At 46.2% G+C, this 16,834-nt stretch overlaps 1 protein-coding gene across 3 annotated transcripts in view; it reads right to left on the reverse strand.

The window, feature by feature from the left end:
- The window catches only part of MEGF6 (multiple EGF like domains 6), a 139,534-nt gene that overhangs the window by 81,102 nt on the left and 41,598 nt on the right, over positions 1-16,834 (reverse strand). Inside the window, exon 1 of one of the 3 annotated variants that reach the window (XM_072977675.2) lies at positions 1,547-6,837. The exons of the other annotated variants lie outside the window; for them this stretch is intronic. Within the exon in view, the coding sequence (XP_072833776.2) occupies positions 1,547-1,718 (172 nt within the window). The 5' untranslated portion in view covers positions 1,719-6,837. Of the gene's footprint in view, positions 1-1,546; positions 6,838-16,834 lie in introns of those variants that run through there. 3 annotated transcript variants of the gene reach the window in all.

Below are 16,834 nucleotides of genomic sequence, written 5' to 3' on the forward strand. Positions count from 1 at the left end.
TCCCCCGAGAATCATGAGGACTAGAATCTTGGCACATTTCTTAGGAAGAGGCACGCAGCTTAGGGGTTGACTCAAATCCTTATTCATGCAGAAGTTTAAAGATTCAATTTGTGGGATTTCCAGTCCAGATCATACCAGATTGGGGTGGGGGAAGGCTCTGCCTGGCATTTCAGAGGATTGCTGCCAGTCAGAGCAAACAATATTGAACTAGAAGTACTACTTTTGTGGGTTCATACAAGTCAGATTAACAGGATGAAAGATCCCCAATGCAACTGTACATCAACACACACACACCCAATTTAAAATCTTACAAACTGGGTGGGGAACCACCAGAAAGATGTTGCCTGTCAGAGTGGACAAAGCTAGGGTCAATGAATCAATAGCCCAGTTCACCAAAAAGTGACTTATTATTATGTTGTGTGTATGTGTTAATCAGAAACAGAGGCTGGAACCTTATTGGTATCTGTATATGTTTTACCTAAGATGCTTCATCTACCTGCGGCTAATTTAGGGAGTGGGGGCTGGAGCACATCTCAATTGTGCCGTTGGGTGCAAGGTTGGGAAAAATGACTGAGATGCACCCTGGCTTGCTCACCAATTCATCATCATCATGTCCCATCAAGTCCATTTTGAGTTATGGTGACCCTTTTCAAGGTTTTCCAGGTAGAGAAGACTCAGAAGTAGGTTTCCCCTTCCCTTCTTCTGGGGAGGGATCCCTGGGACTGCTGTGCAGCTGGCCCAAGGCTAACCAGGCTGGCTCTTCTCCCAGGAGTCCCGGGTGGGGAATCGAACTCCCAACTTCAACAGATTCTAGTTAGGGTGTGGGTGTGATCCGAAGATGACAGAGAATCACACGGGAAAGGGTCATTTCACTGGGTTTGATCTCCCTTTAGGGGACTCTTGTGCATACACAAATCGGATCTTGATCACTCTTCCCGAGCTCCAGAACACAAGTAGACCAGCCGCTGGACTAGAAAGGTTCTGAACTGGACACAACGTGGGGTTGAGCTGGTTTGTGATTCCCCGTAGGTCACTGGGCACCCAAAAACAGCTCAAAATTGACCGTGCCACATGTGACCCATGGGCTCTATATCACCATCTGATCGCACCCTGTACAGATACATAATACCTTCCTGCCAAAAAGGTAGAAATAGCACACACCACATCCCTCCCTGAATCATCCCTTTGATAACTAGTTAGGGAAAGGTTTGTTTAATCAGAGCTCTGTTTTCTGATTCAGCACACCAAGAATCTATCCTTGGCGGAGGTTTTGACCCCCATTCTTCCCCAGCTCGGGGTGCTGGCGTGCTGATTACTAGACAGCACGGCCCTTGAGCAAGCAAATTTGTGTCCAAAACACGGCGCCAAAGACACACCGCTCCCCAACTGGGATGATCAAGCACAGCTTTGGAGCGCTTCAGACGGATGATGGTCATCTCAGCATCTTGCATGCAACTCAACCCATGCATGGAGATGGTGCCGCTCGGCCACCGCCTGCCAAACAGCGCCCCCCTCCAGGAGCTGGGAATAAAACAGGGTCACTTACCTGGACTCATCTCTGCCGGTCCAGTGCCGTATCCTGCAGCACGCCCCAAGTAGCAGGGGTAGCAATTTCTCCACATATAACGATAGTGAAGAGCAGAAGCTGGGGACACGCTGTGGAAAATGATGATCCACCAGGCCACCACCTCTAGCTTCCCCCATGGCTCCAGCCCCATGCTGCCAAGCCCGATCGGATTTATTTGGAGGGGGTGAAATAAAGAGAAGGCCAGAGGAAAAGGGGAGGTCAAAAGCCAGATCCTGCTCAGCGCAGGGGAAGGAACATGGTTAAGCAGCCAAGGTTGATCTGGCTGCGTGAGAAGCCTTCAAGAGGCACAGCGCTACAGTGCTAGCCTTCCCCTCCTTGAACACGCTGGTTGTTTCCAGATCACGCCTCATGCACAGACGGCCCCATTCAGCGAGGATGCCCTGATGTTGCAGCGTGCCTTCACAAAACACCACTTCGCAAGCGCACGAGCGCCGCAGACTCAACTTTTCATCATTTCTCTCCCAGACTTTGTCTTCTTCCCCCATGTGCTCAGATTTCAGATCCCGCCTCCTGCAGGTAATGGCTAGCCCCTTTCCATCTCTTACACCCCTCCCTCTCCCTCTATTTAGGTTACTCTGAGCCAAAAAAAAAGGGAGGGAGAGATGATGGTTTAGCGCTCACTGCGTTACACAGGGCGCATAAACTCACTCACAGTCGCCTGCAGGAACCCAAAGAATTCCAGCCACTAGACTCAGGGGCATGATTGAATTCTTGGCGCCAGGCCCAATGAGATGCTAAAATTGGCCGTGTAAACATGGAAGGAAACCAGGCGCGCCGGGGAGGGGTATTAAATGAACACCACATTTTGCAAAGTTCTACTCAGATGCTTCTAGTACAAAATTCTAGGGGGGGGGGATCAAAAAGTAATAACAGCACACTCGCTTGCTTGCACCATAGAAAAAAGACCTTTGCCTTCAAAGCCAGTTTTTTTTAAAAAAGAACTTTCCCTAACGGGAGGCATATTTTAAAAATCAACAGCTATTCACATCAAAAAACCAAGAGGGTCGGTATTTTTCTCTAAGACCAGAGTTACGTGTTTGTCGTTTCGATGCAGATGTTTTCGGTGTGCTTGCTATGAATTTGTCGCTGCTACGAGCTTGGGAGGATGCTGAAAAAGGATCGGACGCTGACGTGACGGGCTGACGGGCGGCTCCGTATAATCCCCAAACGGAAGAACAAAGCGATCTTCTGATTCTGTAGCCAAAGGGAAACCCATTCATGCACACACGAATACGTGAAGTGTCTTTTCTGGCGCAAAAGAGGGATGTAAACAAAAGGAAGGGGGGAAAAAAAACAGAGGTGAAGTGAAAGAAGCATCCTTAAGGTCAGAGAAACCTCAAAGAGGTAGAAAAGGATCTGCAGAAGTAAAAAAGAAAAAAGAAAAAGAAAGAAAGAAAGAAAGAAAGAAAGAAAGAAAGAAAGAAAGAAAGAAAGAAAGAAAGAAAGAAAGAAAGAAAGAAAGAAAGAAAGAAAGAAAGAAAGAAAGAAAGAAAGAAAGAAAGAAAGAAAGAAAGAAAGAAAAATCAGGAGGGACATAAATCGTTCATTACAAACTGAGCATGCTCAGTGGGTCCAAAATTTGGGGGAAGTTTCTGGACAGGAGAATTTCTGCCATAGGTTAGGTACCACTTCCCAACACTGGTTCCCCTGGTGTTCTTGGACTACAACTCCCCTAAATCCTGGCTAGCACAGCTAGTGGTGAAGGCTTCTGGGAGTTGTAGTCCAAGAACCTCTGCGGACTCAAAGGTTGAGAGCCGGCAGCTTAGAGGGATTTTTAAAATGTTCTTAAAAGTCCATGTAAGCTGTGGGCTGAACTTTGCCCAGACTCCTGGTTTCTATGGGGGGAAATATTGATTGGAGAGAGAAAGTCGAGGATAACGGCTCGGAGGTTGGAAATGAAGAAGAGAGAGTCGTGTTCAAATCCCTGCTCCGTCAGAGAACAGGACTGGCCATGCAGTCTCAATTAAGTCTACCTTGCAGGGCCACCGTGGAGATGAATGGGAAGAGAAAAGCCATGAAAAAGTGGAAATCTTAAATTTCTGGTGCAGCACAAATAATGCATGGCACAACCCCATCTTTGCAGTACAGTAGGATTCCAGTAACCATCGGGGGTGGGTTCCAAGCCCCCCAGATGCTGAAATTTGTGAATAATAGCGAACGCCATACGCAGCATAGTTTCTGGCTTCCTCTAGTGGCCAATTCTGGTAACTAATAATAGGATCGCAAATCAGTTTGGTAAAACCTTTGAACATTAATCTAGTATTGCTGTTATTGTTCTGTGCCATCACATTGCTCCCGACTCATGCTGGCCCTGGGAATGAGTCACCTCCAAAATGTCCTGTCCAGAACTGCACTGCTCACTTCTTGTGGCTTCCTTCAGTGAGTCAACTCATCTCGTATTTCGTCTTCCTCTTTTCCTGCGGCTTTCCACCTTTCCCAGCATTCTTGGCTCCTCTGGAGAACCCTGCCTGCTCAGCATGTTCCTGAAGTGAGACCACTTCAGTTCCAACATTTTTGCCTCCAATGATAAGTTCAGCTTTGATTCGATCTGGGACCCCCTTTTCTGTAACAACTTCTTGGAAGTACAGTCTGCTGCTTTTTTTTATTATTTAAAAAAAATGGTCTGCCATTAAATATTCTATTTCAGTTCTCATGCAATAAAATGTAGTCCTCAAATTTTTATGTACATTTTTCCATATTTCCTTACTGTTAACAGAGTTAAATTTAGGGAACTTGACTGTGAAGAGTCTTTGTCACCCAGCAAGGGTCGGTTTCTCAGGACGCAAGTGGTACATGTTTGAGAAAGTGTAAAGACATAGAGTTGTTGAGCTGGAACGAACCCCAATGGTTATGGACTCCAGCCCCTTATCAATGCAGGAAATTCACACACTAAAGCACCCCTCACAGGTGCCCATCCAAGATCTGCTTTAAAATCTCCAGTGAATGAGATTTCTTACTAATATTCTGTTAAAAAAAAAAACACCTCCTTTCTCGTCACTTGAACCCATGGCTTCCAATCCCATCCTACTGAGTCACAAACAAAGCAAGGGTGCTCCATTTTCCAAGACACAAACCTTCAAACACTTGAAGATGACTTTCATAGCACCCCTCAGCCATTCTTTCTTTCTTTCTTTCTTTCTTTGCCAAGTTTTGAATCTTCAGTTAAATTCCTCTCTCTGCGCAACAGAAGTTCAGGGATTCCCGAAGCCGAATTAGCTTCAAGTTCCCCAGATTAGTCCACCCCCTCTTTTTCTCATTAACTGGCACTTATAGTCTCAATAACTCACTCTGAGACACCAATAGGAGAAAGAATAAAAAGTAGCAACAGCAGCAACTCCCTTAAACCGCTCAGACAGGATTCCAAGGATCCTTCTAAATTCTTTCATTTTCTCTTCGCTGGCCATCACTCGAACCCCTCGCCCAAACACTCCGGGGAGGGGAAAGAATGCCCTACTAAGGCAGACGTCCCACACTGAGCACCCAATCCGCTCCACGGACCTCCTTCCAAAAGGATATCTATCAAAACTTTCCGGGTGCCTCCCACACCCCAGGCGCATCCAGTTTTAGCACAGCCGTTCTTGTGCCGTTTCTCGTTTCCAAAGAAAGTTGGAAATCCAAGCCCTGTTGCAACCTGCCTTCGGAATGAAAGCCGGAACGAAACTGTGAGAACCGTCACACTTTCTCCCTGCAGTATCACACAGGAATAATATCCCATTTTCTGTCTCTCAAAGGAAGCAGCCAAACCCCATCTCTGCGTATTTATTTACTCGTCGTCATTAACTTAGAATGCCAGAGCTGGAAGACCTTCGAGTTTGTATCTAGGCCTATAGGCAAAAGAAAAGAAAACCCGCCACACCCGAGGCCTAAAACTCAGCCCCACTGACTTCAAAAATAAGGAAAAAATGGATGGAAGGGCGAAAAGCACAGATAGGTTTCGTACGGCCCCCGACGGTATCTTTGCACGCACACCAAAAAGACCTCCCCCCCAAAAAAGCCTAAAGTCTCTCTCTACAAGCAAAACTAACAAACTTGAGCCTATCTGTCTGAGACACCAAGACTCGCTAGAAAAGACACCTTGTCTGGGAAAGTTGAAGGCAGCAGGAGAAGAGGGAGAAGAGATACGAGAGGGATTGACGCAGTAAAGGAAGCCATGACCTTTCATTTGTAAGAGATGAACTAGCATCTCATGGGATTTGGAGACTATGCTTCTGTTAATGCATCCCAAAATCACATTTGCCTTTTTTGCAGGCACATCACACTGCTGGCTCAGACACAGTTCTTTTGCTCTACAACAAGATCCTTCTCACTCGTTATATTACTGAGCCAAATCTCTCCCATCTTGTAGCTATGCTTTTGGGGGGTTCCCCCTCCCAAGGCGTAGAACTTTTTGCGCTTATCTCTGAAGATCCAGGAGAGGTGGTTTAACTCTCTTTGATTAATGCTAGCTGTTGAAAGACACAAGGTGATCCATCTTAGTTGAAGGGAGAATCGTTCCATTGTGATACCGCTATTGTTGCCCACAGGGAAAATGAGGAAGGAACAGGGTGGCATTAAAAAAACAAAATGATAAGGATCAGGGTAAAATCTACCTGGTCAAGCGCTGGCTACTCAATGGAGGGTCTGTGAGAAAAAAGCTCGGCCTCATTGACTCTCTAAACCCATTCATTGATTCTCGGGGCTTCCCTGCGGAATTTGTCTCCGGAGCATCCGGGCCTTTTACAAACTCATGAATGGTTCGATTCACACTGCAGAGCAGAGGAGGATGAGTGTCAAATTGCAGGAAGAGGGGGTTATCTCACCGACTGATTCAGAGGCCAGGTCTAAATCATCCCATCCTACCCCCTGAGATTTCAGGAGACCAGGCGGATGGATCAGCACTAGGATGTATTCATGGATTGTTCGGCACAAAAGCGGGAAGCATCACAGAATCCTAGAAAAGGGAAGTTGGAAGGAGCCTACAAGGCCATCAAATCCAACCCACTGCTCAACACGGGAATACAATAAAAGACAACAAAGAAACAGAGAGAGAGAGAGAGAGAGAGTGCTTTGTATTGAGTCAATCACATCTGGCAGCAGCTGGGAATGAGTGAGGACAGACCCGGTCCTGATAGCTCAGAGGGTCGGGCCACCTGGCTACAGAGCCAGAGGTTGGGAGTTTGATTCCGCGCGGCGCTTTCCCAAGAGAAAAGGCAGCTCGTCTCTAGCCGAGCGCAGGAAATCGCACAACATGGACAGACATATGGCGCACATTCCCCTCCTCACCAGAAGCAAACCTCATAAAACATAATTAACTCTGCTGGAATGTTTCATAACGCTGCGTTGCTGCAGAAAGCAGAGTCTCAGAATTGTAAACCCTTCCAACAGGGCTTGCTGGCCAGGGCGAACTTCCAAATGAAAAACCTGTGGTCTGGAGCGCAACAAGCGTCGTTCCAAAAGAGCGCACAGGAGCCGAATGTGGATTCCAGCCAGACAGTAAGAGGGCGTTTATGTCCTAAAATACACAACGGGCTCCTTCCCTCTCCCCCACTTCCTCTAATATGGGTGTAGATGTATGCGTGTGTGTGTGTGTGTGTGTGTGTGTGTGTGTGTGTGTGTGTGTGTGTGTGTGTGTGTGTGTGTGTGTGTGTGTGTTTTAAAGGATGCTCCAGATCAGAGCAAGTTTCTAAAATCACCCACAGGGTCTGCCTTCGAATCACAATGCTAACTGGAAACACTCTGGGTATTCCTGATTTGTAACTATTGATGGGCATGAACAGTTTGCACTGCTTCGTTTTCCGGCCAAACGGAGGCTTGGGGCTTCCCAGCCCCGCCTCCTCTGGTGGGCGCCGCATGCGAGGTTGCACGGAACTGGAAATCCCCGTTTGTCTACCGTGAAGCTTCTTGGGATCCGACAGTAGATACCAATTTATCTACTGTTTGATGCTCAACTACCTGTTTCGGGGGGAATTAAAACACCCAGAATGCTAGGATTTCAAGAGTTGTGGTCTATACCCAAGAGTGTGGGCACTGCTGTGAAAATCCAGCATTTAAAAACAAAATGAGCTTATTTTGCACCAACCAAGAAGTGGCGTGAGACAATATAGGCTAACATTTGCAGTCCATAATATGAGGAACACATTGGACCACATCATCAGTTAGGTGGTCTCCAGAAGGGGACATCAACTCCTCGCTCTATCAAGTCACACCCTCAAGAACGCTCCTCGGTTTCCAGCCATCTGCCTACCTCGGGTACGGAAGCTGGCCGGAACTCCTTAAACTTTGACGAACTTTTTACAGACTGGATCCCATTTTGCTTTCCTGGAAAACAAATTCGTGGAGAAGGTAGCACATTCTGGGGTGAAATGGAAAATGACCAATGAGACGATGTTGGGTTTGGCTTGCCGATGCCCTCCCTAGTCACTTCATTTCATTCAACTGACAAAGCACTGGGAAGAGTTGGTTTAACTTTAGCAGGTTTTTAAACAGTTCCCAAGAAACCATTATACTGTATATCTTCCTTTGGCTTCATTTGCAAGGGCATTCATCACCAATTTAGGCTCCTGCTGACAGTCACAGGGGAGAGAATTTGTAAGTCGAATGGAATTTCAAGAGGTTTCTTCCTGCTTTGTAAATTGTGTTCCTATGTTCTTACAGAGTCCATGAGTGTGTCCCAGATAATCACCAAAACAAATATATATATTTATCAATTAAGAAAGAGAGTTTTGACAGGCTTGCTTGGGCCAACATGGCTTGGAAAGTAAGAAGCAAAGTGATGAGTCCTTCTGGAGAAGCGGGAACTATCCTTCTAAAAGGTTCCATTACTTACAACTGAGCAGATTAAACAGCACAATGATAAACATGACTGCTTTCAACAACAGACGTGCTGCCTTTCCAACAGTCGGCACCTGGCATCGCTGGTTGGAGAGCCCAGCGGTTTAGGTCTCTGGCTGTGGAGACAGAGGTTGGGAGTTCGATTCCACACTTGTGCCTCCCAGGAGAACAGTCAGGCTGCGCAACCTTGTCAAGTCATGGAGTCCTAGAAGGAGAAGATGAACCACTTCTGAGTCCCCTATACCTAGAAAACCCTGAGGTTTGTTAATCTTTCATTGATGGTTCATTATTACTCTTTAAGTACATGGCATGGTTGGAAACCATCCAAGGTCATTTAAAGGTTTCCAGGAGACATATCCTCAAGGCAGTCCGAGGGCACACTCAGGGTCTCCACCAGAAAAGCTGCAGGTGAGGAGTCCAGGTGGGAATTACGGGCTGGCTCCACCATTTTTGTGACCTCAGACCATTACAGTGGTGCCTCGCTAGACGAGGATAATCCATTCCACTGAAATTCGCTGTTTAGCGGAATCATTGTCTAGCGAAAAGCAATTTCCCCATTGGAATGCATTGAAACCTGTTTAATGCGTTCCGATGGGGAACAATCGCTGTTGCCTAGCAAAGATCGGCCACAGGAAAGCCGCTTTGCGAACCGCCCATCAGCTGTTTAAATCGCTGTCTTGCGAAGCTTAGATCCTGAAAACACCCATTTTGCGAGTGCGGAGGGAGCTGCCAAAATCGTTGTCTAGCGAAAATCGGTTTGTGAAGCAGGGACCAAACATTGTCGTGCGAAATTCCTCTATAGGAATCGCAAAAAGTCAATGTCTAGCGAAAAAACAGTCATGCGAGGTAACTGTCTAGCGAGGCGCCACTGTACCTCTTAATTTTTTGGTAAGAGATATCACTCAAGAAGCTCCACGCTAGAGTATCTTGAAGGCTTTTAGAAGAACTCCTTTCCTGACAGAATCTCCTCAGCTTCTGCTAGGCACGAGAACGCTGGCCTGCTTCTTGGGGGCTTGTCAAGGGTTCAGATTCCGACTCTGATGTAAAGTTCTTTTCTTCACGAGGAAAAGGAACTGTAGCTGCCCCCTTCCTGAAGGTCTAAGGCTCGCCTGCTTCTGGGTCCCTTTTCTGAGAAGGACATCGCCAGCATCATCGGATGCTTTGAAAACAGACAGCCCCAAGTTCGATTCTTAACACCTCCGTTCAAATGAACCAGGTAATAAGCAATGGGAAAGGTTTTTGTTTTGTTTTTTTCCTACCTGGAAAATCTAGAGAAATACCAAGGTGATGGATATTTACAAAGGTTGGAAACCGTCCAAGATCATTTTTTTCCTCCTTGGTGGGAAATAAAGGAGGTAAAACTTGTATTTATTCGCACAAAAGGATGGGGGGAGGGAGTAAGATCACAAGGTGAAGTAGGTGCAAGAAATGGTACTTGAGCTGAACTGAATTTTAAAAAATGCATTCGTCAGATCAGAGAAGAGACCGAGAAGACAGATGGGCGATATGAAAGCACTCTTCAAATACTTGAAAGGTAGTCCTTTCAGAAGCAGAGCAGGGTCTGTTCTTCATCATCCCAGAGTGCAGGACACGGAATCATGGGCTCCAGCGACAGGAAGCCAGTTTTCGGCTAAAGATCAGGAAAAATGTCTTGACTATTAGAGCAGTACAACAACGGAACCAGTGACTTCCAAAAGTGATGAGCATTCCAACGCTGGAGGCAGTCAAAGGAAATTTAGACAACCCTCTGTCAGATCTGCTCTGATTTGTATTTCTGCACCAAGCAGGGAGCTGGACCTGATGGCTTTATAGCTCTCTCCCAACTCCATTATTCTAGGATTCTAGGATCCGTCATGTTTTTAACTGGTTTGGTTTTTTAATAACTTGTGATCCCCCTCGGGGCCTCTAACGGGGGAGAAAGGCGGCATGGAAATAAATTTTGAAATTAAATTAAATTAAAAGGGGTAATTGGTACTGTCCTAGGCAGTCTGGTTTCTAGAGACTTGCGCCTCCGAATTATCACACGCAGAGACACAGTTTGAAAGAAAGCTTCAGTGGGAGGTTCAAAGACCGACGGCAACAATAGGATCACAAACACACACAAAACCCTTCCCCTGGGTTTTTGTTTTGCTAGATCTTTTGGTATTGCATTTTCCAGGAAGCCTCACAAAAGGAAGATTCAACACAAAGGGGAGCCAGGAAGTAACTGTGTGTAGGTGTGCTTTTCAACTTTTAATCGGACAGGCAATGGTCTCTGAAACATAGGGGTGGGGAAGCTCTGACGTTGCGGCTCTCAAATTCCAACTTGGTGATTCCCAATTAATGGACACGGGACACACACACACACACACACACACCCCAGAGGGGTATATCAGAACTTCAGGGGAAGGGTATGTTGTCTCCATACACAATCTAATTTTTATCAGAGCCTGGAAAAAATGAATAGCAAGTAATGTAGTTACTTGTAACTAGTTACTGTGGAGTAATGACATGTAACTAATAGACACAAAGTTACTTTTAGTTAAGCAATAATACTCTTAGACCTGCAGAGCTGGAAGGGTCCTCAAGTCTAGCCTCTCTCAGGGAGGCCCAATGGGGGGAATCAAACTCCCAACCTCTGACTCAGATCTAAGCCATTGAACTGCCCAGTTTTAACAGCAATAAGCAACATGCTGTTCTCCTGTACCATCTGTTGGCTTCATTTCCAGGGCAAGTGAGATATTCAAAAAGCCGTTTTAAACATTGCCCCTCTTAGTTTTCAAGGTCAAAACCAGATCCCCTCGCTGTACTTCTCTCTCCTGGCTATTTGGGGGGCTTTAACAGAGGTTTTCTCCACCAGCGTGCTACCAGTGAGTCACAAACATATGAGATACTTCAAGAGGGGATCTCAGTTCAGCAGATGTTTTGATGGGAGCAGGTGGCTGTTCCTCCTCAGTCTCGCAGCCCATCAATCTCCACTTCAATTAACCAGACTGAAGTGTGACGATAAATCTGTCAGCGGAAGATAGAGCGGCAGTGTTCCCGTACTCGTGAAACACCGAGCTCAGAGAGGCGGTGTGTGATCACACCCATTTTCGGGGGGCCTGGAGGGCAGATGTTGAGGTGGTAAACATCTGTCTGCAGATCTGGGCAGAGAAGCTGCTCCACGTCTCTCCGAAGAACAAGTAATAAGATGCAGATTTATATATTCTTTTTCCATCGGAGGGAAAAAAAAAACACGACCAGCTTCTGACTGAACAAAGCCTGAAACCTTTGGCTATCTAGTAAGGTCAGCAGCTTTCAGACCGGCCCTTTCAGCGAGATTAAAGAGTCTTGTAGCACTTTAAAGTCTTCTTTGGCGTATGCGTTCAGGAACTGCGGGGCCATTTCGTCAGAAGCATGGAACATGAGCGGAAAACTGAGGCCTTGAGGAGCCAGCTGTTGTTGTAAATCCAGGAAAATTAGGGATGCTTGAGAAATCCACTCCATTCAGATTATGGTGTTGTTGTTTTTTAAAAAAAAATAGATTTGTCACATTCTGTGCCTGCAGGACCGAATCTGGAAATGAATATAATTTGTGGTCAGAATTCCACAGGAACAAGCTTGTTGACCATTTCCAGGCATGCAATGCCTTATGGAAAAGGAGGATACATAATAATGGCCTCAAGTTACAAGAAACCAGCTTTTCGTTGAGTATCAGGAAAAGCTTCTTAACTGTTAGAGCAGTACGACAACGGAACCCCATGACCTCAGGATGAGGTGGGTGCTCCAACACTGGAGGCCTTCAAGAGAAATTGAGACAACCACCTTGGCACGAGCCCACCACTGAGTTCCATTGTATTTGGTGGGGACACGGAAGAGGAGGAGTTTCTCGGTAGCTGCTCCCAGACTTTGGAACTCCCTCCCACTGGAGTCCGGACTGGGCTCATCTTTGCTGTCCTTCCGCAAGCAGGCCAAGACCTTTCTCTTTGGTCAAGTTTCCCTTTAGGGACCGGCTGCCTGAGTGGGGATTTTTAAAGTGGATATCTATGCCTTACCGCTTTGAATGTGTTTTTTTGGTATCGCTTTCGTTTACTGTTTCTCAGAGTAGTATTTGGCTGATTCCTTTTCAGGATTCGTACGCTTACTGTTCTTAGCTTTAAACATTGTCTTTTAATAATGTACGGTATTTGTTTGATCCTTTTTAGTATTTCTACATTTACTGCTTTTAACTTTGAATACTGTAAGCCACTTTTGACAATGTAAACCGCCTTGGGTCATTTTTTTTTAAGGAGAAAAGCGGGGTAAAAAAAAATTTTCAATCGACAAAATAAATGAGAGGGCACAGCGGGGAATCAAACCTTCAACCTCTAAGCCACTGAGCTCTCTAGCAGCTCCTTTCACCAGCTCTGCGAGATCCTTTTGACTGGAGATGCTGGGGTTGAATGTCGGACCTCAGCGTTCTTACAACTGTCGAGACGGAAAGGACCCTATGGATCACTGAGTCAAGGAGATCCAGCTGGGAATTGAACCCCCACACCTATGGCTTCAGAACCAAATACCTAAACCATTGAGCTATCCAGCAGTTCACGTCTTAGTACCCAATGAACTTTGACCCCCGGCCCCGGTGCAGAAATTGCCGATAAATCTCTCTAGCTGGCGAGATGACTTTAAAGCCGGGGGAAATGAGCCAAATCTCCGGCTGCTGGAGAATGAGGCATAAAGACTTTGGAGATTTGAAAACAGAAAACTGGAAGCCGTCCTTCGCTCGTGACTCAAGACCACCAGAGGCCCAGCCAAGGTTTGCCCCGGCTGTCGCCCCTGGATCTGTCTGCACTCTTCTGGAAGCAGACACCGGCCACAGCGGGCAACTGAGAAGGGAAGGGGGGGAGATTCTTGGCAACGGTCTTAGACCAGCGATCACAGAGCGAAAAGAAGCGTTCAAAAGGGCATCGATGGAGCTGTCACTCCAACAGCTTAATGTGCTTCGGACTTTTATGTCTTCCTCCGACTTTTGTTTCTCTTTGAAACAGTCAAAGACAAAGATGTTCTTGGCTCCATTCCCGAATGTCAAAACAGATACTCTGGGGGGTCAAGAATATGAAACTGTGCTTCTGTCCCTAAATAAATATTTCGGGGTTACCAGGTGGGGTTTTTTTTTTTCTTAAAGCTTCATAATTTATATCGATTTGTCCACGAAGCCACGTCTCGCTGGATGCCAACATTCTGTCCTGGATACCGGGGAAACGTTGACAGGGCTTCAGTTCATCTGCAGGCATTTTTCCTTACAAACTCTTTCACTAATTAACGAGGCATCGTCTCAGTTGATCGACGTGCTGCCGTTGTTCAGGAAAACTGGAGGTTAACCTTTCAAAACCACACTGTTGCTCAATGGCACTGCTAAACACACAACAGAACTACGCAACAGATCATCATCCTCTTCGAACTACGGAGCTGGAAGGGCTCCCGAGGATCATCAAGTCCAGCCCTTGTCAAGGAGGACCGGTGAAGAATTCGAACTCTCAACCGAGACCTAAACCACTGAGCTATCCAGCAGTTACCGTATTTTTCACTCCATAAGACGCACAGACTTTCCACCCCCCCTGTTTTGTGGGGGAAAAGTGCGTCTTATGGTGTGAAAAATACGGTAGTTTGCAAGTTTCCATTGCTTGTTAACACAATAGCCCTCTCTTTGAGTGCATCAACATTTCCTGAGTTGATCTGATTCAGGAAAAAACAAGAAAGGTGGAGTAGAAGCGTATCAGAGGCCTGTGCTGTGCAGCTAGATGAATTTAACCAGAAATTCAGAATTCTGCAACAGTTTCTGCAATCTGGAACCTCTGCCACTGCATCCATCTACCTCCCTGCCGCTTAAGAGTTACTGAGCCAAGGAGGAGATTCACCCCCTTTATAAATGTACAGATGGTTGAGATGCAGGATCCAGGCTGAGTCTGATGGGACACCCTTAGAAATCTCTGCAAACAAACTTAAGGTGCATTCTAATGACCTGAACCCAATCAGGGGACCTGTGCATGGCATAAATCCAGTGCACATACACAAACTTCACTTCCTGCCCGGAGCACTTGATTTCTACAACCCTGGCTCTTTGTATAAGCAGGGGGGGATAATCTTACATTTAAATCAAAGGTACAGGTCAGTTTGAGTTTGAGGCTAACACGAGGGTCAAGTATAAGGCTAGCCAAGGCAGCTTGGCAGGTTTTATTCCCTAACAGTTACTCTTGGCTTGGATCAACTTTGCACAGGACGGACGGACGGTTCATTTCCCCCCATTGCCAAGAAAACCTTTAATCATTCAACGGGCTAATCTCCGTCCAGGGAATTCTGGGGAAATTAAAAACGGCTTAGATCGAGGCAGACACGGGTAAATGCTGTTTGTTTCACACATCATGATCCTGGAAAGAAACCGAACATTTTTTTTCTCCCAATAAAATATATACTGTACAACGATGGAAAAAAATACAAGGCATTGGACTGTTTGATTTCTTGAACAAGGCCATGTGGAGTACTTTCTTTGCTCATGCTGTTGTGTTTTTTAAAGGCATACCCACTAAACATTCACTCTCCCCAACATCACTGAAAAAAAATTCATCAGCCTAACTGGCAAATATTTGGAGAGCCCTCCAATGCTCAAGAGAAAATTGGACAGATTTACAGTACTTTGATCTGGATTCCTGCCTTGAGCAGGTAGCATTGGACTCAACCCTGGTTGGCCCCATTTGGAAAAGCCTTTGTACGGACAAACTTTCTCCAGGAACAGAAGGTGCAAAAGAAATCACTCAGTTACCTGCACACCGATGACGACATGCACAACAGGAAACGGCTTTTATGAACTCACAAGAACGACAGCAGTGCCTAGATATTTCTTGCTGAGTCTGCCATCCACACCCTGTGTCATGTGAACAACAAGCAACTTCCAGGTCCATGATCCCCTTCCTTAGCATGATAATAAATAATAAGCATGTACCATATAGAGACCCTTTCCAGCGTTTTCCAGGTAGAAAAGACTCAGAAGTGCTTTACCCTTCTCTTCCTCTAGGGGCGCTGTGGGACTGTACAGCTTGCCCAAGGCTACCCAGGCTGGCTCTTTCCCCGGAAGACACAGTGGGGAATCGAACTCCCAACCTCAGATATCTAACTCACTGAACTATACAGCCAACACCAACCAAAGATCCTGAGCACTCAAGTCAATATCCTGGGACTACACAGCCGACCCAAGGCCACCCAGGTTGGCTCCTCTGAGATACACAGTGGGGAATCGAACTCCCAACCTCTGGCTCCACAGCCAGAGACCAACAGGGAAAGGGGAATTATTCAGGACACATGGGGGCAGGGAAATGGGGAATGAGAGGAGCACAGTTCTGCCTTCATGAAATCCTCTCTCTCTCTCTCTCTCACACACACACACACACACACACACACACACACACACCAAGTGCTTCTCCTTTCACATTTCCAAAATCTCAAACTGTGTTGGGCTTCTTCCACAATAGCAAAGGATGAAAAGACACCCAAGACGCCAGGGAGCCAGGGGAGAAAAATGGTACATAATTTGGACCTCGTCTAGTAATTTTAAGGTTTATTTTTAACGGGTGTGAGTAAAGGAGGTCTTTGGTTTGGCACTTGGCACCTGCTCAGAGACCCACCCTGGAGTTCTCCAAGGTGTCGGCTGATTTACGGTTGTTTTGTTTTGGTCTGTATCTGAAAGTAGGAAAGCATGAATGGCTCAGAACAGCTCCTGCTTTTTATGAGCACATTTCTTTTAAGTTTGCCAAGGCCTTTTTCTCCTTTCAGGTCATCTCGGCCAAGGTCTCCTGTGGCCGCTGAAGGAAATGGAAGAAGCATGTCCTTTTGCCATTCTGCAAAATTCTGGAGGAAGAACTTCAGAATACTGACGGGCGAAGGGAAACGTGCCATTACTGCCAGCCCTGCAATTTTGCAAAAAATATTGGCTTGCAATATATATATATATATTTGGTCTTTTCTCTTCCGTCCCTTGTACCCTAATTTTTGCCACCATCTGGGGCAATGAAGAATGCTAGAGAACTTTAAAAAGTTCACCCACGTTGCCTTTGCGTCAAGGCATAATCAAGGATTTGTTGTAAAGGTTGCATCCTTGCATGCTGCCTCTAGTGGGTGTGGCTGGGAGGAACTTTTCTGGCCTGGGGTGGCTGTCAATCACTCAGTTGGAAGCAGTCCGTTGTTTGTTTGCTGTTGATGTACCGGGTTGGGTGCTAGTATACGTGCAATAGAGAAAACATGCACAAATCTGTAATTTCAAGCAACTGTTAATAAAAATCTTTTTAACTGTTCATCCTACAAGCGTGTCAGAGTAAGTTACTGAGACTTTGTCAGTTTATGGGAGAGGGGTGGACTCCCCCCCCCCGTGACTTTCCTCCATTGACTCTGGGTTTATATGATTAGTCTGTGTTTTTTGGGGTTTTTGCTGTTTGCTTTCAA

This window comes from Pogona vitticeps, chromosome 7, assembly GCF_051106095.1.
Source record: "Pogona vitticeps strain Pit_001003342236 chromosome 7, PviZW2.1, whole genome shotgun sequence".
Lineage (NCBI taxonomy): Eukaryota > Metazoa > Chordata > Lepidosauria > Squamata > Agamidae > Pogona > Pogona vitticeps.